Below are 14,861 nucleotides of genomic sequence, written 5' to 3' on the forward strand. Positions count from 1 at the left end.
TTAGGATGAATTTTCCATCTAAATAGATCAAGCTAATTATTCAATTCCATATAATTTGCAATGGCAAAACCTCTCATCCAATTCCCCCAAGCAATGATATTCTAAATTAAAACTGTGTACAAAGTTAAAGCAAGGGTAATCTACATGTAATTAGAATCTGTTGAGAAGCATTTTCCCCATCACCCATTTGCTTCATGCTGAAGATTCCACCATTTTTTTTTTTGTGAATGCTCAAAGACAGTATTTAAAGCAAAAATATAAATTTACATGCAATTTCTCGATGATCCCTTTTTTTTTTTTTAATTTGATGATTTGAAGCTGTTTCTCCCCATCCCCTCTAATCTTTATCTAGTATGGGTTATACAATTTGAAAAATGAGTAACATGATTTACTTATATACTACCTCTGGTCCCAATTAGAAGATCTTGTTTGTAAGTACTCGTATTTTATATTATCCTATATATTAGATAAAGTATCTTCGGCCGAAAAAAATATTAGATGTAGTCCCAGATTCTGCAGTTCCACATCTCAAAGTTCCCAATTCCCATCAGGAGGCTTTTATAACATGCTTCTTCAGGAAACAGTCCCGAGGTGATGGCACTTAACATGGAGAATTTTTTCCAAGGGGAAAGGCTTTCAAAAAGTTTCCTCAGTGAGCGAAATCTAGGGGCAAAGGACTAGCTAAAAGGCAATTCATCTTTGTCATAAAATGTAGCTATGTAGTTCCTCAAATGTTTAGGATAAAGTTCTCTGATATAAATAATTTTAGTGAAGCAATAAGCAGAAAAAAGATCACCAATTAGTTCATTTTTCTTTGAAAATCTGATGACAGAAAACATCTGAAAAACCACCCTTTTTCCCCTTTAAGTAACATCTCATAATCAGAGTGGGGGTGTAAACAGCAATCACTTTGTAGTTTGGTAACATGTGGGAGGTTGTAGGTTCAATCTTGCTCCTAACCATCAGGCCATGCCCTTATAAGTCATTTTAACCCAAAAAAAAAAAAACACAGATGGGGTGTAAACGTCTTCCACAATAGAGACCCTACTTGAAGGAGAGAATTATCTACCAAAACAGAAAAGTTCACCATAAGAAGCAGCCACCACGTGTTAGAGTATGATGGCAAACTTACCTGATTTGTTTTGTTAAGAACAGGCCATTTCATTAATCAGAAAAATAATTGTGACACTCAACTTATGCAGATTCTTTTCCCCTTTTTTGTCTTGACCATTAATGTTGACAGAATCAGAGCAATGAGACAACTTATAGAATGGCCCAGGAAACATATCATGCGAAATGTCTCATAAACTTAAACTTTGATCATTATTTACTTTAGTAAAACTATCTCAAGACAAGACTTAACAGCAGATGAACATAGTAAAGACTAATAAATGTGATGATTAAACTCTCACTTCAGTCAATTATGAAATTTTCGTATTAGAATCCGGTTCTGACAAATGGAGAGACGTTGAGATAACTTTCATTCTTTGTCACCCTACAATGCACAGCCCAAAATTCATATTTAGCCATGTGACAGAAAACAATAATCACTCAGTATTAATCTCTCAAAACCTTAAAAAATCAATTGTCCTGTCACTTAGGTGGAAACAAGTGTGATTATGAAACGACACTCAGTTATCGAGTCGGTAAAATCATTTCCAGTCAATTACAGAATGAACTTTTGTTAATAGGAAAACAAAGTTTATTATAAAGAAAATTACCAACTTGTTGAATCGCATGATTAAAATGAAAACTGACTGGCAATAAGTTTTACAGAGTCCCTCATCGAAACCTGAACTTTCAACAATTATACATTCCTCATTCCCTGGTTTCTCTCCCTCTCTTCTTGTATCCCTCAATTCTACAATTTCCGAGATAAGCAAAACACATCAATCTACATAATATAACTTGGAAACACAAATGAACAATAGGGTATCGAAATTACACTTACAATTACACGAATTTCCATTATTGCGCACCACCTTCTTCTTCCAGCTTCTTCACGTAAGCTTTCAAAACCATTACAATTTCTCTAGCCGGCGCTTGCAATGTGCCCACCAAAGCCGACGCGGGACTTTGCAAAGAACCCAACAATTTGGCATAAATCTCAGCACGCGAGGGCAAAGATTCCAATTTTTTTAACTCATCGGGAGCATAAAACTTCCCTTCGAACACAGCTCCAGTGAAATCATTATCTTCAAGCTTCTTCTCCTTCTGGAAATCCCTGTAGGGTTTAATCGCGGCAGGAACTTCCTCAGTGTGAACAAAAAGCCAAACATTCATACCCTTCATACACGGCTTCAACGATTCCCACTCGGTACCCTCAACGGCCTTGTAAACCAAAGTGTTCTTCGCCACAACCAATGTCGAAGTCTCGGGAAGGCTTCTGCGAAGCTCTTGGAATTGCTTCACTGTGAACCCTTTGTAATTGATTGCCGCGAGGAGATAGCAGTTCTCGAGCTGCTTTTTCACTGTTTCCACGGTTTCTTCTTTCTTGGTGCGAGAAATTGCGGCATTGATTGAAGGCAAATGACGGCGAGATTTGTAGGACAGTCTGGGTTTGGACGATAGAAATGGGTTGGCGGGCCGGGTCAGGATTTGAGAAGATGGGGCTTTGGAGGTTGGAAAGGTAAGGAGTGTGGCTTCCATGGCGACCAAGGAGAAAGAAGAGAACCTGTGAAGGGGCAAGAGGCTAATCTTATCGAAATGTCAAGAGCGTACGTCACGACATGAGTAATCCCAGTGACAAACTTTACTTTTATTTACTCGATATGCCAAAATCTGCACGTTTAGCAAATCACTATTTAGCCGTAAAAAACTCAGAACGTAATATAAGATTTATTTAACTAATTTAATTAGATTAAAAAAATTAGATAAATTTATTAATTATAAAAAATATGATTTTTTTTAAAAAATACTCTCTCTGTCTCTTTTAGTTGATTATAGTTGAGGGAGTATTATAGTAGTAATTTAAAAAAATTAATAAATATAATAAATAGATATTATATTTAAGACTAAAATTAATTTAATAATTAGATTTTATATTAAAAACCGGATGAGCAATTAACAATATCTGAATCATGCAATCATATTACACTATCTGTCATTTTTTCCTCCAAAGCCACCTCCTTTTCCTCCCAAAGGGACTTATGTGACCTGAACGCTCCTTTAATCGTGACTGACACTCTTGTGATGGTTTAATTGCAAAAGTTTTGTTATTACTAATTAATGGGCACTTCCTAAATTGAATTAATATATTTCTAAACCTATGTTATGATCAAATAACAAGTTTTGTTAAAAGGTATAAATTTATCGTGGAAGTGTTGTTGCGAATAACTATTGAGAACTTGTGATTTGCTAAATTGAATTTATTAATTTTTAAACATGATTAAATAATAATATAAGTTTATAGAAGAATACAATTTTATTATAAATTTTTTTTTGTCATAAATAAATATTGACTTATTCATGCAAAGTCAAACCAATGACCGTTGTCTCAAATGGCATCATCCCACCCCTCTTGTTGAGTAGGTTGGGGGATCAAATTCCCATGTGTTGGGGGAGTGTCTAGGTGTGTGAGATATCTAGACTTGAAAAAGGCTAGGATAAGGTGTATTTTTCCGTGTAAGTTGCGTTACAAACTAAATTTTATATTTAGAATCAGGTTATTATGATATTTTAGGTAGATTTAATTTCGCTGGTCAAAAAAAAAAGAGGTAGATTTAATTTCGATTTATTTATCTTAATTCATCATATGGTAGCAAATGGAATCCTTGAATTAGACTTGTGTGGCATGTAAGGTGAAAAATTCTGTAACCCAGTCATATTAAACTCTTTCTCAGTCTTTTTTAATCGTGAAATTTTCTTGTTAGGCTATTTTAATCATGAAATTGTAAGTTCAACATTTTTATAAAAAAACAATAAGTAAATAAATTTAAAAAAAATAAGTGAAGTACACAAAAGAAATAAATGGCCAAGAATAAATAGAAAAAAGAGGTCTAAAAATATCAAAAGACAATAATGTTTGGGAAAATTTAATTTAACCTAATTGTAGACAATCTAGATCAATCAATTTTTAAAAAAAATATGAAATTTCGTTGCACTCGAGGGATCAGAATTTCATGGGTAAAACGACAAAAACACTTGCTTTATTTTTTGTAAAAAATTCTTATAAATCATCAAATTTGAATTGTTAATTGTCAAATTTGAGTTGTCGGTCCTTATAAATTTTATAAGTAAATAAACAACTCAAATTCAATGATGCACAACAAAAAGTGATTTACATAAAGCATAAAAAAATTCAGAACCTGCAAATATAATAATTTTGGTGAGAACTGACAACTCAAATTTGATAATTAACAATATAACTTTGACAATTTACAATTCAAATTCAATAATTAATAACAAAACATAAAGAAATTTATAATCTCAAATAAAAAAAGGATATTTTTAGTATGTGAGAGTGCAGTGAAATTTAAGAATATTAATTGTGTAGTGGAGGTTTATTTGTAGAAAATGAATAACTTCAGGAAAAAAGAATTAATTAATAAGATTAATTATAGGGAAAATTCTAAAAAAGTGATTACTGAATTTTAAAATACCAAATCAGAAATTACTACAAAAATGGATTGTCATTTGCTCTTTAAATGTAGTTATTTTCTTTATGAGTGTAGTAACGAATACTGATTTGGAATTATAAAATCCAGCTATCATTTTTTTTTGGATTTTCCCTAATTAATTATAGGGAAAATTGCAAAAAAAGACCTTGGAATTGTAAAAACGCAGATAGGGACCCTTGACAACTTCACTTTAGGTTTTGACAAGAATAATATGCCCTGAAATTGTCAAAACCCAAAGTGAAGTTGTCAAGGGTCCCTATCTGCGTTTTTACAATTTCAAGGTCTTTTTTTGCAATTTCCCCTTAATTATAACCCCTTCTATGAAAAATAAAAAATAAAAATTAATGATAACCCCTAACAAACCCCGCTTGTGCTCGACTGCTCCGTTTTTCTTCGTCGACGAACCATCACGCCAGACTTGGTCGAAGTCGCCGCCGTACGCCGTCCACCGTTGTCAGCCTTGCGTGGTTGTTCTCTGGCAAGTATTGAAAGAGGTTCGAACTCTAGCGCTTTGCCTTCTCCCAAAATCCGGTGAGATTGTTTGTTCAATCTGGCTTTGAATCTATATTCGCGTTTGTCCCCCGCGTTATCTGTTTCCTGCGTGGTTGTCAGCCGTTTGCCGGATGCTGTCGTACCGTTTCTTTTTCTGTTTTAAATTTTTCATTCTAACTTGGCTTTGAATCTGGGCGTTTAATCGTTTGAACACTGACGCTTTTGAGTCTAGGAATATTTACAAATTGAGTTTAATTTTTATAAGCAAGACTTTTATTATTAGCCTTTGCTTGAATGGTGTGCTATTGACTATTATACTTCTGCCCTCTTTCATTTTGATTACTAGCGACTGCTTTGGGTTGTATCGCTGTGCATTGTTAGATTAGTTACGTATTGGCATTTTGTTTATTACCATCCATTTTTAAAATTCTCAAGGTATTGGTGATGCATGATCTGGTAAGTGACTTGTCTCGTTTTGTGTCGGGCAATTTAGAAGCTTGAGTTTAAATCATTTCCTGCTGCTCACTGGTCTGTGAATTTATAAGCTGTTGACAGAAACAATCAGTTGCACACCTTACTCACTCTAGGCAACACTTTCCATGATCATAAAGTGCAAGATGAAATTGGAAGATTATAAATTACGAGTGTCGTTGTCATTCTTCAGTGTCTTGCAGTGGTTACCTGAATCAGCTGGCTTACTAAGGCATCTTCGTTAAAGTATGAACAAAAACTAGAAATGTATGATATCAATATTATCAACTATGCATATTTCAGACATTCAGTGGGGAAAGATACTCCGCTAAGTGTTATATAAGTCTACTTTTGTCCATCCTCATTCATAAGTAAGAATAAGATTTTCCCATCAGTCTCCAGCCGTTCGATTCTTGTTCTGATTGAATATGGAAAATGTTGAGAATAAAAATGTTTTTTTGCCCCTACTCATCTCAAGTCCTGGGTCAACAGTCTGTCCCTTTTACAGTATCGTGTTGAGCTTTAATTTCTCTCCTGTTTTCTTATTTCTCGTAAATTTGGTGACGATTTTCAGGATCTTTTGTGCATTATAATTTTATGCCATCTCAGTCATGAATTTATTTTTTTCGTTTGTTTGCACGAAGATTGACGGAAGACATCTAGAGTCTATATGGCAACCCAAGCAGCAACAACATTCAATGGAAACATGAAGGTATTTTTCTTTTTCAGTTTTTCCCCTTCTCCATTTCTTTTTTCATATGTTTGGAAGCTCACTATGTTATATCATATTTTAGAATTATACTGCAAATTCCAAATGTTTGTAATATACTCCAGAGGGTTCATTATAAATCCTGCCTGTGGTATATTTTTTATTACCGATTTTACTTGTATCATTTCTTGTCATAGTGTAGTTTTGAAATTTATGGATTAATATATTGCAGTTTTCATAAATCGCCTAACTTCAAGCACAATTACATTGGTTGCAAAGATTTTGTAAGTGCTTACTTTGTTATAAAATATATATAAAATGCTGACGTCAACTTCATACTTTACTGGATAAAAAGGTTTTGAAATTTTTGTTGGAAAAATGCGGTTAAGTTGATGGTCTAGTCTTCCTAGTCATTAGAACATTCTCAAGATATTGGTATAAATTTCTGTTATTTCCCATTTGACTAAAATCAACGTCTCATGCTGATTTCTTCCAAATTTAGTTTCAAAATTATTTTGATCACTCGTGGCCTTTATGATATCTCCAGAAAGCACTTGCGGGACTTAGACGTATTAATCTTGAAGGGCTGCGCTGGAGGGTTTTTGATGCCAAAGGCCAGGTGAGTTTGAGGTTTTCCCTCTCTGCCTTTTGAGCTCCTGTGAAAGTACACTGGAGCTGGTCCATAATCATTGCCACACAGACAAAATAACTTATGATTCCAATTTCAAATATTCCCTTTGTGTCTAAATATAAGAAACAAATAACTAATTTCTCAATACCAAGGAAAAGTTGTTTTGTTCGTTAAATGCTTTAAATATGCCACATTATGCCCCTTTTTTTGGTTGAAAAAATGCCCTCAATAAAGTGATTAGGTGGAGAGGTACATTAATTACTAACAAATATAAGTGAAGGGCAAAATGGGAAAGGTACCTTAGTTACACTACCAACTTCCTCCAATTCTGTTATATTTTGGGACAAAATAGGAGTCCAAAATATTCTTATAAATAGGCACGGAGGGATTAACTTCTATGTTTGTTTAGCGAACCCTTGTTGTACTTAATATTCGTGCTAAATTTCAATGTGCAACTTGTGGTTTGTCAATCCATGGATTTTCCAGCATTTGCATGTGAGAAAGAGAATAAAATATGAGATATTGCATCCAGTTCTTGGACAAAAGCCAATCAATTAGCAATTTGGCATGCACATTAACTATGAGATAATTTGAAGTAAAATCTATTGAAGATTTATCTAAACAAGGATGATTTACGGAGGTGTCATTTTGTAGACGGTCAGAAAGATTGTTGATTTTTGGTTAGCATATCTAGTTTTAAGCTGACTCTGAAGAGAACAATTCTTCTGTGCAACTTATCTTGAGGTTATTACTACTCAGAGTAGATGTAGGCTTGATTTATTATTTGTGGATCCTTTTAAGATAATTTCATACGGGGCTGAAACCATTTGTTTGGCAGATATAGTTGTAATCAAGATTAGAACTGTTTAAATATTTGAAGAGATGAGATCACTTCACGTTTAACTGTGTTGTTTTTTTATAAGGTCCTTGGGAGGTTAGCATCTCAAATAGCTACTGTAGTTCAGGGCAAGGATAAGCCAACATATGCACCTAATCGTGATGATGGAGATATGTGTGTTGTGCTTAATGCAAAGGATGTTTGTGTGACTGGAAGAAAGCTTACAGATAAGTTCTATCGCTGGCATACAGGGTAAGTGCTGTTCCTTTTGATCTTGCAATGAAACTGACGAAGTTTTTAGATTTTTTGGTTACTTGGAATCAGGTGTTTTGATATGTTGCCCCAAAAAAAATAAAAAAAGGTTCCCCAAACTTACAATTGTTAGCTGTTTGTTGGGTTCCTTTATTCCATAATGTCTTGGAATTGATAATGCTTCTTATCCTGACATGAAGTAGTGGCATGCAGGTATGTGGGCCACCTCAAGGAAAGAAGTCTAAAGGACCAGTTAGCCAAAGACCCTACAGAAGTCATTCGCAAAGCTGTTCTGCGCATGCTGCCTAGAAACAAACTGCGTGATGTGAGTGTTACATAGACCAGACTCTGGTTATTTTGAACTATGTTATTTTGAACTATGAATATGGGATTTAGCTAACAGACCCCAAACTTTAAGCGTTATGTAGCACGGACCCAATAGTTTGGAGCCAAATTATAATTGACAAAAAAGGACTATGTCACAGAATGAGGATTGAGTATTCTTGGTTGCATGTGGTATTCTATGTGAGATCACAACCCTAGGTAGCAAAAGCCCAAACTTCAGGGGGGAATCATCATTTTTTACCATTCGTAGACACTAAATTGGCTGTTCGGAGCATCATGAGAAGGGAACTTGTCATCAAAGTATCATGGAGGATTCACCCTGTCGAAGTCACCTTTCTTGCATTAGTTAGCACACCTAGCACTTCAAACTAATATTGCTTCTATTTATTTATTTATCTAATGCAAATATGCTGTCTTCAGCAATTTTTTCACTTAATTCCTTGGATTCTGAAAGAGCGAGAAATGGAGAGCAGTGTCTCAGTGTTTCCTGAGCTCATTAGGTCATGCTAGTTCAGAGATGTAGGGTAAATTGGTTTCTAAATAGCTTAGGATCTTTCATGTCAAATATTTTATTTTTACATTCTTACTACAACATTTTTTCTGTCTGATTTTCTAAGTTGCATTTTTTTTTCCCGGTTCATAAATGTAGGATAGGGATCGAAAATTGAGGATATTTGCTGGTAGCGAGCATCCTTTTGGTGATAGGCCCCTTGAATCTTACATGATGCCTCCTAGGAACGTACGTGAAATGCGGCCAAGGGCAAGGCGCGCAATGATTCGTGCTCAAAAGAAGGCTGAGCAGCAGCAACAGAATACAGGTGAAACAAGGAAAGGCAAAAAGAGAGAAGCCTTAGCGGAAGTGAAAGCTTGAATAGACGTGGTCGTGGTTGAGGGAAATTTAGCTGATCCATGGAAAGCCATCTGTTTATCTATGCGAGCAAATTCTTTCATGGCTTATGAAATTGCGTCTTTTGTTTCCTTTTCCCATCCTTGAAGGCATTAAAGCTAACAGTGGAAGCATGCATCGTAGTTACAGGAATTTTGTGCAATGCCTGGATTAACGTCATAGTTGGTCCAATTAATACCCATTAGCCACTCTAAATGCTTAGATCGAAGTTAGTGTGAGTTGTTTAATTTTTCATTGATTTCCGTTTGGCTCTAATAAGTATTAGTTAGCAACCACATTATTAATGTCTATCCCCTCGAAGTTTGCTCGTTTACTTGCTCTTCTCTCAAAGTTTTGTTTCCTTTGCGTGCGGAAAAAACAAGAAAACATGGCTTGCCAAATCAAGGCTTGGCAAAAATATTAATCTGTAAGATCTTTCCCGTTATTTTCTTTGGCCTGGCTTTTCCGTTATCAAATTCCGCCCATTGTACTTTGATTCGAATGAGGTATTTGTGGAGTTTGCAGGCAGTCAGGATCCAGGCATGAAAATTATGGAATTTTAATAATAGATTTAACAATAGTGGAAATCTACTGCATACTTCATTGTGCATAAACATACAAGAGAAATCAGGTTTGCAGCAGAACCCTCGTTGCCACGCGGATCCTTCAAATTCTTCAATATACATATGCAGGTTGTTAATATTATTGGTTTTGATCAAATTTTGGTTTTACTCCTTATAGTTTGAAATTGTGGTTTTGACTCCTTATAATTTCCTAAAAACTTGCTCTGAATTTTATGCCACTAACTTTTATTCAATACTATTAAGAATAGGAACCGAGACCAAAATTCTTTAAAAATATAGCTCTGGTTTTTATGCTTCATGCTGTTAACTTAGACAAAATGCTTATAAAACTATAGGGATCAAAAACTAAAATTCAATCAAATTATAAGGACTAAATAATGGTATTAACCCTATATATATAACAGAAAACTATTTTAGAAAAAACAATGTTTTTCAAGAAAATTAAATCAAGGAAAATATCAACTCAGCTTATATTATAATAAAGTTGGTTAGTTTAACCAACAAGTTATTGGTTGAGATAGTAAATGATTTTCATTTACAAGTGATTTCATTCACAAGTTTATTTCCTGAGAAGCACATTTGTTGGGACGGCTTTAATCTTAACAATCCTATCCTGACAGATATCAATCTCAAGCCTAAAGCGGCTTGAGGATACTCTGAATTATACCACCCAAAAAAAAAAAAAAAGTTCCTTGGTTTAAAATGGTAACATTCCTGAATGTTTAACATCTTTAATATCAGCTTCTCAATGATTTGAAATTTAATTTTAGTCTACAAAGAAATTGATGTGAGTACACCTCACTCACAAATACTCTCTTCAAATTATATCTAACTATTGGCATATAGATGAGTACAAATATGTACACATTTTATACACTGAATCCAACAATTCTATTTTGCAGACAGTGCAGATTTGGAAAAGGCAACAGATTCGTATAGAAAGGGAAAAAAGTACACTCCACCTAAACTCTTTTTCCCCCCCAATTTCAGCTAGAGTTCGGAATGGAAGATGAGATATAGGTTGCAGACTTATCATCCGATTTTTTCTGTGTTTGTGTCATCCGAGGGCCATATTATAGTCTCCATCAGCCTTTCCCTCATCAACTCCAAGTTTTCATCTGAGATCTCTTGATATATCTCAGCATGATTACATTTCTGCATAGCAACAATAGAAGAAAAATTACTTTGATCCTTTGCAAAAGATTAACAGGTGTTGGAATGGATTCTAACTTAGGTGTTAAGTGGCTACGAGAGGTGTGAGTAGTGATTATAATTCGAATTCTTGATGTTTTGGTTTTTTTTCTTTTGGGGGGGGGGGGTCAACTTAAGTTAATACTTTGGTCGCTTTAAGTTCATCTGACTCATTAAATGTACTATGTGCTAAATTGATTCTTTAATTCCTCAATTTTATATCATGAAAGTCCTACACATTTTTTTTGGACATTAGGTTAATCAACATTTAAGAGGCTTTATCAACACCTTTTTAGGGGGTGAATGATTTAGGAGGTGTGGGATACTAATTAAAAAATAGAGGATCAATGAGGCACAAAACACAATTTAAAGGACCAAAAAAATAATACCAAGTTAACCTAAAAAACTAAAATACTATTAAAATTCAATACCTTGACCCATTTACTATAAAGGTGAAGCCTTGTTATCATCACTCTCTCAGCAAGATCTTGTTTCTCCTGTCAATTGGGCAGGAAAATAGAATGAAGTTATTTACAAATTCATTATGTAACTGGATTGTCATAATCATATCCTAACTCAAAATTAGATAGAGAGGATTTGGCATTTGATTGGACCATTATTTTAACTGCAAAAGAGAAATTGGAATGCAGAGTAAAAGAGAAAGATTGAGTAGGTGTCTTTGCAATCATCGTTAAACTTTGCCAATAGATAGAGCTTCTTTGAAACCATTTTTGTACTCAAGATTATAGTTTTTCCTGCGATGCTTGCAAAACATTTATTAAAGCAGTATAAATTTATTTCTTTTTAATAACAGTTCAACAGAACTTGCAATTGTTTTTTATTAATATTTGGGACGAGAGAATTGTAATGAACTACCAATGATAAATAAAATTGCAACTATGATAACGATTTTTTTTTTTTTTTTTGGCAACTAGAGGAAGCAACTTGAGCTAACCTACAAGGCTCATAATAGATATGATAGTAATAACATTAATACTCACAACTAGAGTAGTTTTTGCCAGTTCAAGAACAATAATTCCAATCAAAAGAGCAACAATAATACAATAATGGCTGTGGAATAGTCACTTGACTGTCATAGCAACTAGCAACAGCAATGCCAATAACAATGTAGACAACATTGACATTGTCAGAAGCAGTTTTTGCAACAAGTGTGAGGATTGAAGAAACTATAGGCAGTACACAAATCAGAGGCATAACATAGGCACCCTGTATGTCAGAGGATTGTGCACGGAAAACAGAGGAATAGAGTAAAAGGAATTTTCAACAGTTCATGCAGTAGTTTCAATCTCTAGATTTATGTAGCTCACCCTGTATATTTGGGACTTAGACTTCTTCCTATAATTACTAAAATCTATCTTAGTTAGCAAGGTATTCATAATGCAACAACCAAGAAATAACAATAAATATCTTCTGAAAATTCAATAGGTAATTAGAATACAAACAGTACCTTGCCAAGGGATCTGATAAAACGTTTCCCATCTCCTGGCTTGTTTGTTGCAACAAACCTATCAAATGAAAATCAGAAGTGACATGTAGCAAGGATGAGCACCTTTGGATGAAATTGTGAAAATCTTCGCAGATACAATACAATGATGCAGAAATTGCCACATCTGTCATATTGTGATTAAAAATTGTACCAAAATTGTCTCAAATAATTCAGAAATGTATATCTGTGGGACTCAATGGCGAACCACATGTTCAAGCCAAAATAATTACAAGACCGAAGATTATTTAAATTTGACAGAAACAATCTTGCTACAACAACAATAGCACTTACTCATAAAACCACCTATATTGGTTGGGGTTCATCTCATACAACTGCTGAAGAACAGTCCTTGCAGCCTTGTAAGTGAAATAGTTGAGTAGTTGCTGCATCCAAGGGCATGATTCCAGTTAAATTCATGCCAATAAAGTTCAACATATTCACATCACAAAATGAAGATTAGCGAATGACAGTGAAACATACATAAGTCTAAGTACATACTTCGATGTAATATAAGGACTCCACATTCCTTAAAATGATCCTGCTCTTATATGGCATGGCAAAGGGACCTAGTGCTTTTTTCATAAGTTGCTAATCTCTAATTTCCTTACCGCCACTTCTCAAACTATCAAAAGAAGTGCTAAATTTTACAACACATGATATCAATGCTTTTTAGAATACTTCAGGAAACAGATCTAAATCAAGAAACCATGACAGTAACATTTGCGATAATATGATTATGAATATACATGTTAGGGTAGCCAAATGCTAAGATTAATTTAAAGACAAGATCTAAAGCGCATCGATATAAAAGAGATTACATTTCATGCTCTGTGCAAATGCACAACAATTACTCTAGTTTTTACACTAAGTAGAATCGAATTGCACTAAAGAGCATATACATGTAAAGAGCCCACAAAACTCGTGCTTGAAAATTTCGGGACAAATATAATCAAAGACTACTTAGATATTTTCTCACAAAGTTCCATGAAGAAAGCTTAACAAGAAAACTATCAACGTCCAGAGGCTCCTCCGACCCTCACACTAAGCATGCTTGTAGCAAAATGAAAGTTACCGTTCACGAATAACTCACATATTTCCAAAATGGTGCACCATTAAAATGATTGAGCTACCAAATTGAATGAATTGGAACTTTGAAAGGGAAAAAATAAAACAGCCAACACTTTAGACTACCAAAAGAAAAATGACCTGAATAATATATTTCCAGATTGCATCTACTTAAAAGTTCCATTCGTAATTCTCAACTAAAGCTGATTATGTTACCATTTTAACATCACCAAACGTATCTTCATACTGCCCACCAAGCTCGTTAACAATCTTTAGCCTTCTATTACTGCGCTGCTTCCTAGTATTTCTATTAACACAGAGCCGCCACTCTCGCCCAGCATCAATGAAGGAACTATTCAATTGCATCGCTCCGCGCTTTACCGAATGGTTCTTCCACAAAACAGCGTCTCTTCCAGTTTTGATATTCATACTAGTCGTAGGCAACGCATCGAGGCACAAACATGGACCCGTGTGTGAGTCCAACGCTGATGAACCCACAATAGATAAAGCACCCACCATTCTCCTTAAAAGCCAAGCTCAATGGACTTCCCCAAATATACCCAGAAGAAATCAGTACCCTAGAACAATGAAATCGGAAAAGATTAGATACCCACTAAATAAACCGAATAAATAAGAGTGGGTATCCAAGAAAATTGGGGAATTAGGCAAGCGCAGTCAAAGACGCATCAAAGTGCTGGTCGAGCAGCCGTTGGAGAAGAGAAGGCGTGTTTGGGTAGAAGGAAAATTCAATGGGAAAATCGTGAGATTTTCAAAATGTGTGTGAACGTTGGCCATAAAAAATTTAAGGTCCAAAATTCACCATCAAAGAAAAGAGGAAGATTCACATTGGCCTTCTTTTGTTGCCAAATTCGTTCAACGTACAGCCAACTCACCTGGACGGTTTCTACACTTTCGCGAATGTTCAGCCACGTGGTTGATTCGTGCCGCTGTCGTTACTCAAGCGCATGTTACGGAACTTCATTTTCCAAGTTTGCAAAGAAGTGAACAACCGTATCAGCACGTTTTCCCGCGAAACACGAGCGGATGTTCCGTACGTATAGAAAAGGAGGATTGAAAAAAAACTTAAAAAGACATAAAATTACTAAAATGAAATCTATAGTCACCAAAAATTATAATAGCAGGTGACCGAAATATACTTTTCAGGATAAATGCCCAATTTTACTTGTAATTTTCTTTTTAGATATGTCCAATATCTCAGTCCTTTTAATAGTGTAATTTTGCTTATGATTTTTTGTACAATTTTAGTCATG

The 14,861-nt window shown here is 34.7% G+C and overlaps 3 protein-coding genes across 7 annotated transcripts; 1 reads left to right on the forward strand and 2 right to left on the reverse strand.

The window, feature by feature from the left end:
* Window positions 1-1,617: 1,617 nt before the first annotated feature.
* LOC114717713 (50S ribosomal protein L10, chloroplastic) lies at window positions 1,618-2,724 on the reverse strand. Of its 3 annotated transcripts, none has more exons than XM_028902910.1 (2): window positions 1,958-2,724; window positions 1,618-1,870 (listed from the first exon to the last, which is right to left on the reverse strand). In XM_028902910.1, the coding sequence occupies exon 1, from the start codon at window positions 2,647-2,649 to the stop codon at window positions 1,969-1,971; it is 681 nt and encodes a 226-aa protein (XP_028758743.1). In that variant the 5' UTR covers window positions 2,650-2,724; the 3' UTR covers window positions 1,618-1,870; window positions 1,958-1,968. The 3 variants fall into 3 exon arrangements, with proteins under 3 accessions (XP_028758743.1, XP_028758742.1, XP_028758741.1); XM_028902909.1 differs by having other exon boundaries at window positions 1,618-1,861; window positions 1,952-2,724; XM_028902908.1 differs by having other exon boundaries at window positions 1,618-2,724.
* Window positions 2,725-5,018: 2,294 nt separating this feature from the next.
* On the forward strand, window positions 5,019-9,577 carry LOC114717712 (50S ribosomal protein L13-like). Of its 3 annotated transcripts, XM_028902907.1 has the most exons (7): window positions 5,024-5,150; window positions 5,776-5,909; window positions 6,227-6,294; window positions 6,839-6,910; window positions 7,846-8,012; window positions 8,226-8,337; window positions 9,007-9,577. In XM_028902907.1, the coding sequence occupies exons 3-7, from the start codon at window positions 6,253-6,255 to the stop codon at window positions 9,226-9,228; spliced, it is 615 nt and encodes a 204-aa protein (XP_028758740.1). In that variant the 5' UTR covers window positions 5,024-5,150; window positions 5,776-5,909; window positions 6,227-6,252; the 3' UTR covers window positions 9,229-9,577. The 3 variants fall into 3 exon arrangements, with proteins under 3 accessions (XP_028758739.1, XP_028758740.1, XP_028758738.1); XM_028902906.1 differs by lacking the exon at window positions 5,776-5,909 and having other exon boundaries at window positions 5,019-5,113; XM_028902905.1 differs by lacking the exon at window positions 5,776-5,909.
* A 965-nt stretch (window positions 9,578-10,542) lies between these two features.
* On the reverse strand, window positions 10,543-14,345 carry LOC114717709 (chaperonin-like RbcX protein 2, chloroplastic). The gene is made up of 5 exons (XM_028902903.1): window positions 13,807-14,345; window positions 12,817-12,908; window positions 12,487-12,544; window positions 11,450-11,515; window positions 10,543-10,982 (listed from the first exon to the last, which is right to left on the reverse strand). Exons 1-5 carry the CDS (start codon window positions 14,107-14,109, stop codon window positions 10,860-10,862), a joined length of 642 nt encoding a protein of 213 aa, XP_028758736.1. The 5' UTR covers window positions 14,110-14,345; the 3' UTR covers window positions 10,543-10,859.
* Window positions 14,346-14,861: the final 516 nt, after the last annotated feature.

Source organism: Neltuma alba, unplaced genomic scaffold, assembly GCF_004799145.2.
Source record: "Neltuma alba isolate B1F8T4 unplaced genomic scaffold, ASM479914v2 tig00011771_pilon, whole genome shotgun sequence".
In the NCBI taxonomy this organism is placed as follows: Eukaryota; Viridiplantae; Streptophyta; class Magnoliopsida; order Fabales; family Fabaceae; genus Neltuma; species Neltuma alba.

Excerpts from the sequence above, each read along its gene's own strand:
- LOC114717713 (XM_028902910.1), bottom strand. The coding sequence starts at position 2,649 with ATGGAAGCCACACTCCTTACCTTTCCAACCTCCAAAGCCCCATCTTCT.
- LOC114717712 (XM_028902906.1), top strand. The coding sequence starts at position 6,253 with ATGGCAACCCAAGCAGCAACAACATTCAATGGAAACATGAAG. Across the intron at positions 6,295-6,838 it reads CATTCAATGGAAACATGAAG|AAAGCACTTGCGGGACTTAG; the intron begins GTATTTTTCTTT and ends TGATATCTCCAG. Across the intron at positions 8,013-8,225 it reads TTCTATCGCTGGCATACAGG|GTATGTGGGCCACCTCAAGG; the intron begins GTAAGTGCTGTT and ends AGTGGCATGCAG.
- LOC114717709 (XM_028902903.1), bottom strand. The coding sequence starts at position 14,109 with ATGGTGGGTGCTTTATCTATTGTGGGTTCATCAGCGTTGGACTCACAC. Across the intron at positions 12,909-13,806 it reads CGTTTGGTGATGTTAAAATG|CAACTACTCAACTATTTCAC; the intron begins GTAACATAATCA and ends CCTTGGATGCAG. Across the intron at positions 11,516-12,486 it reads TTATCAGATCCCTTGGCAAG|GAGAAACAAGATCTTGCTGA; the intron begins GTACTGTTTGTA and ends CCCAATTGACAG.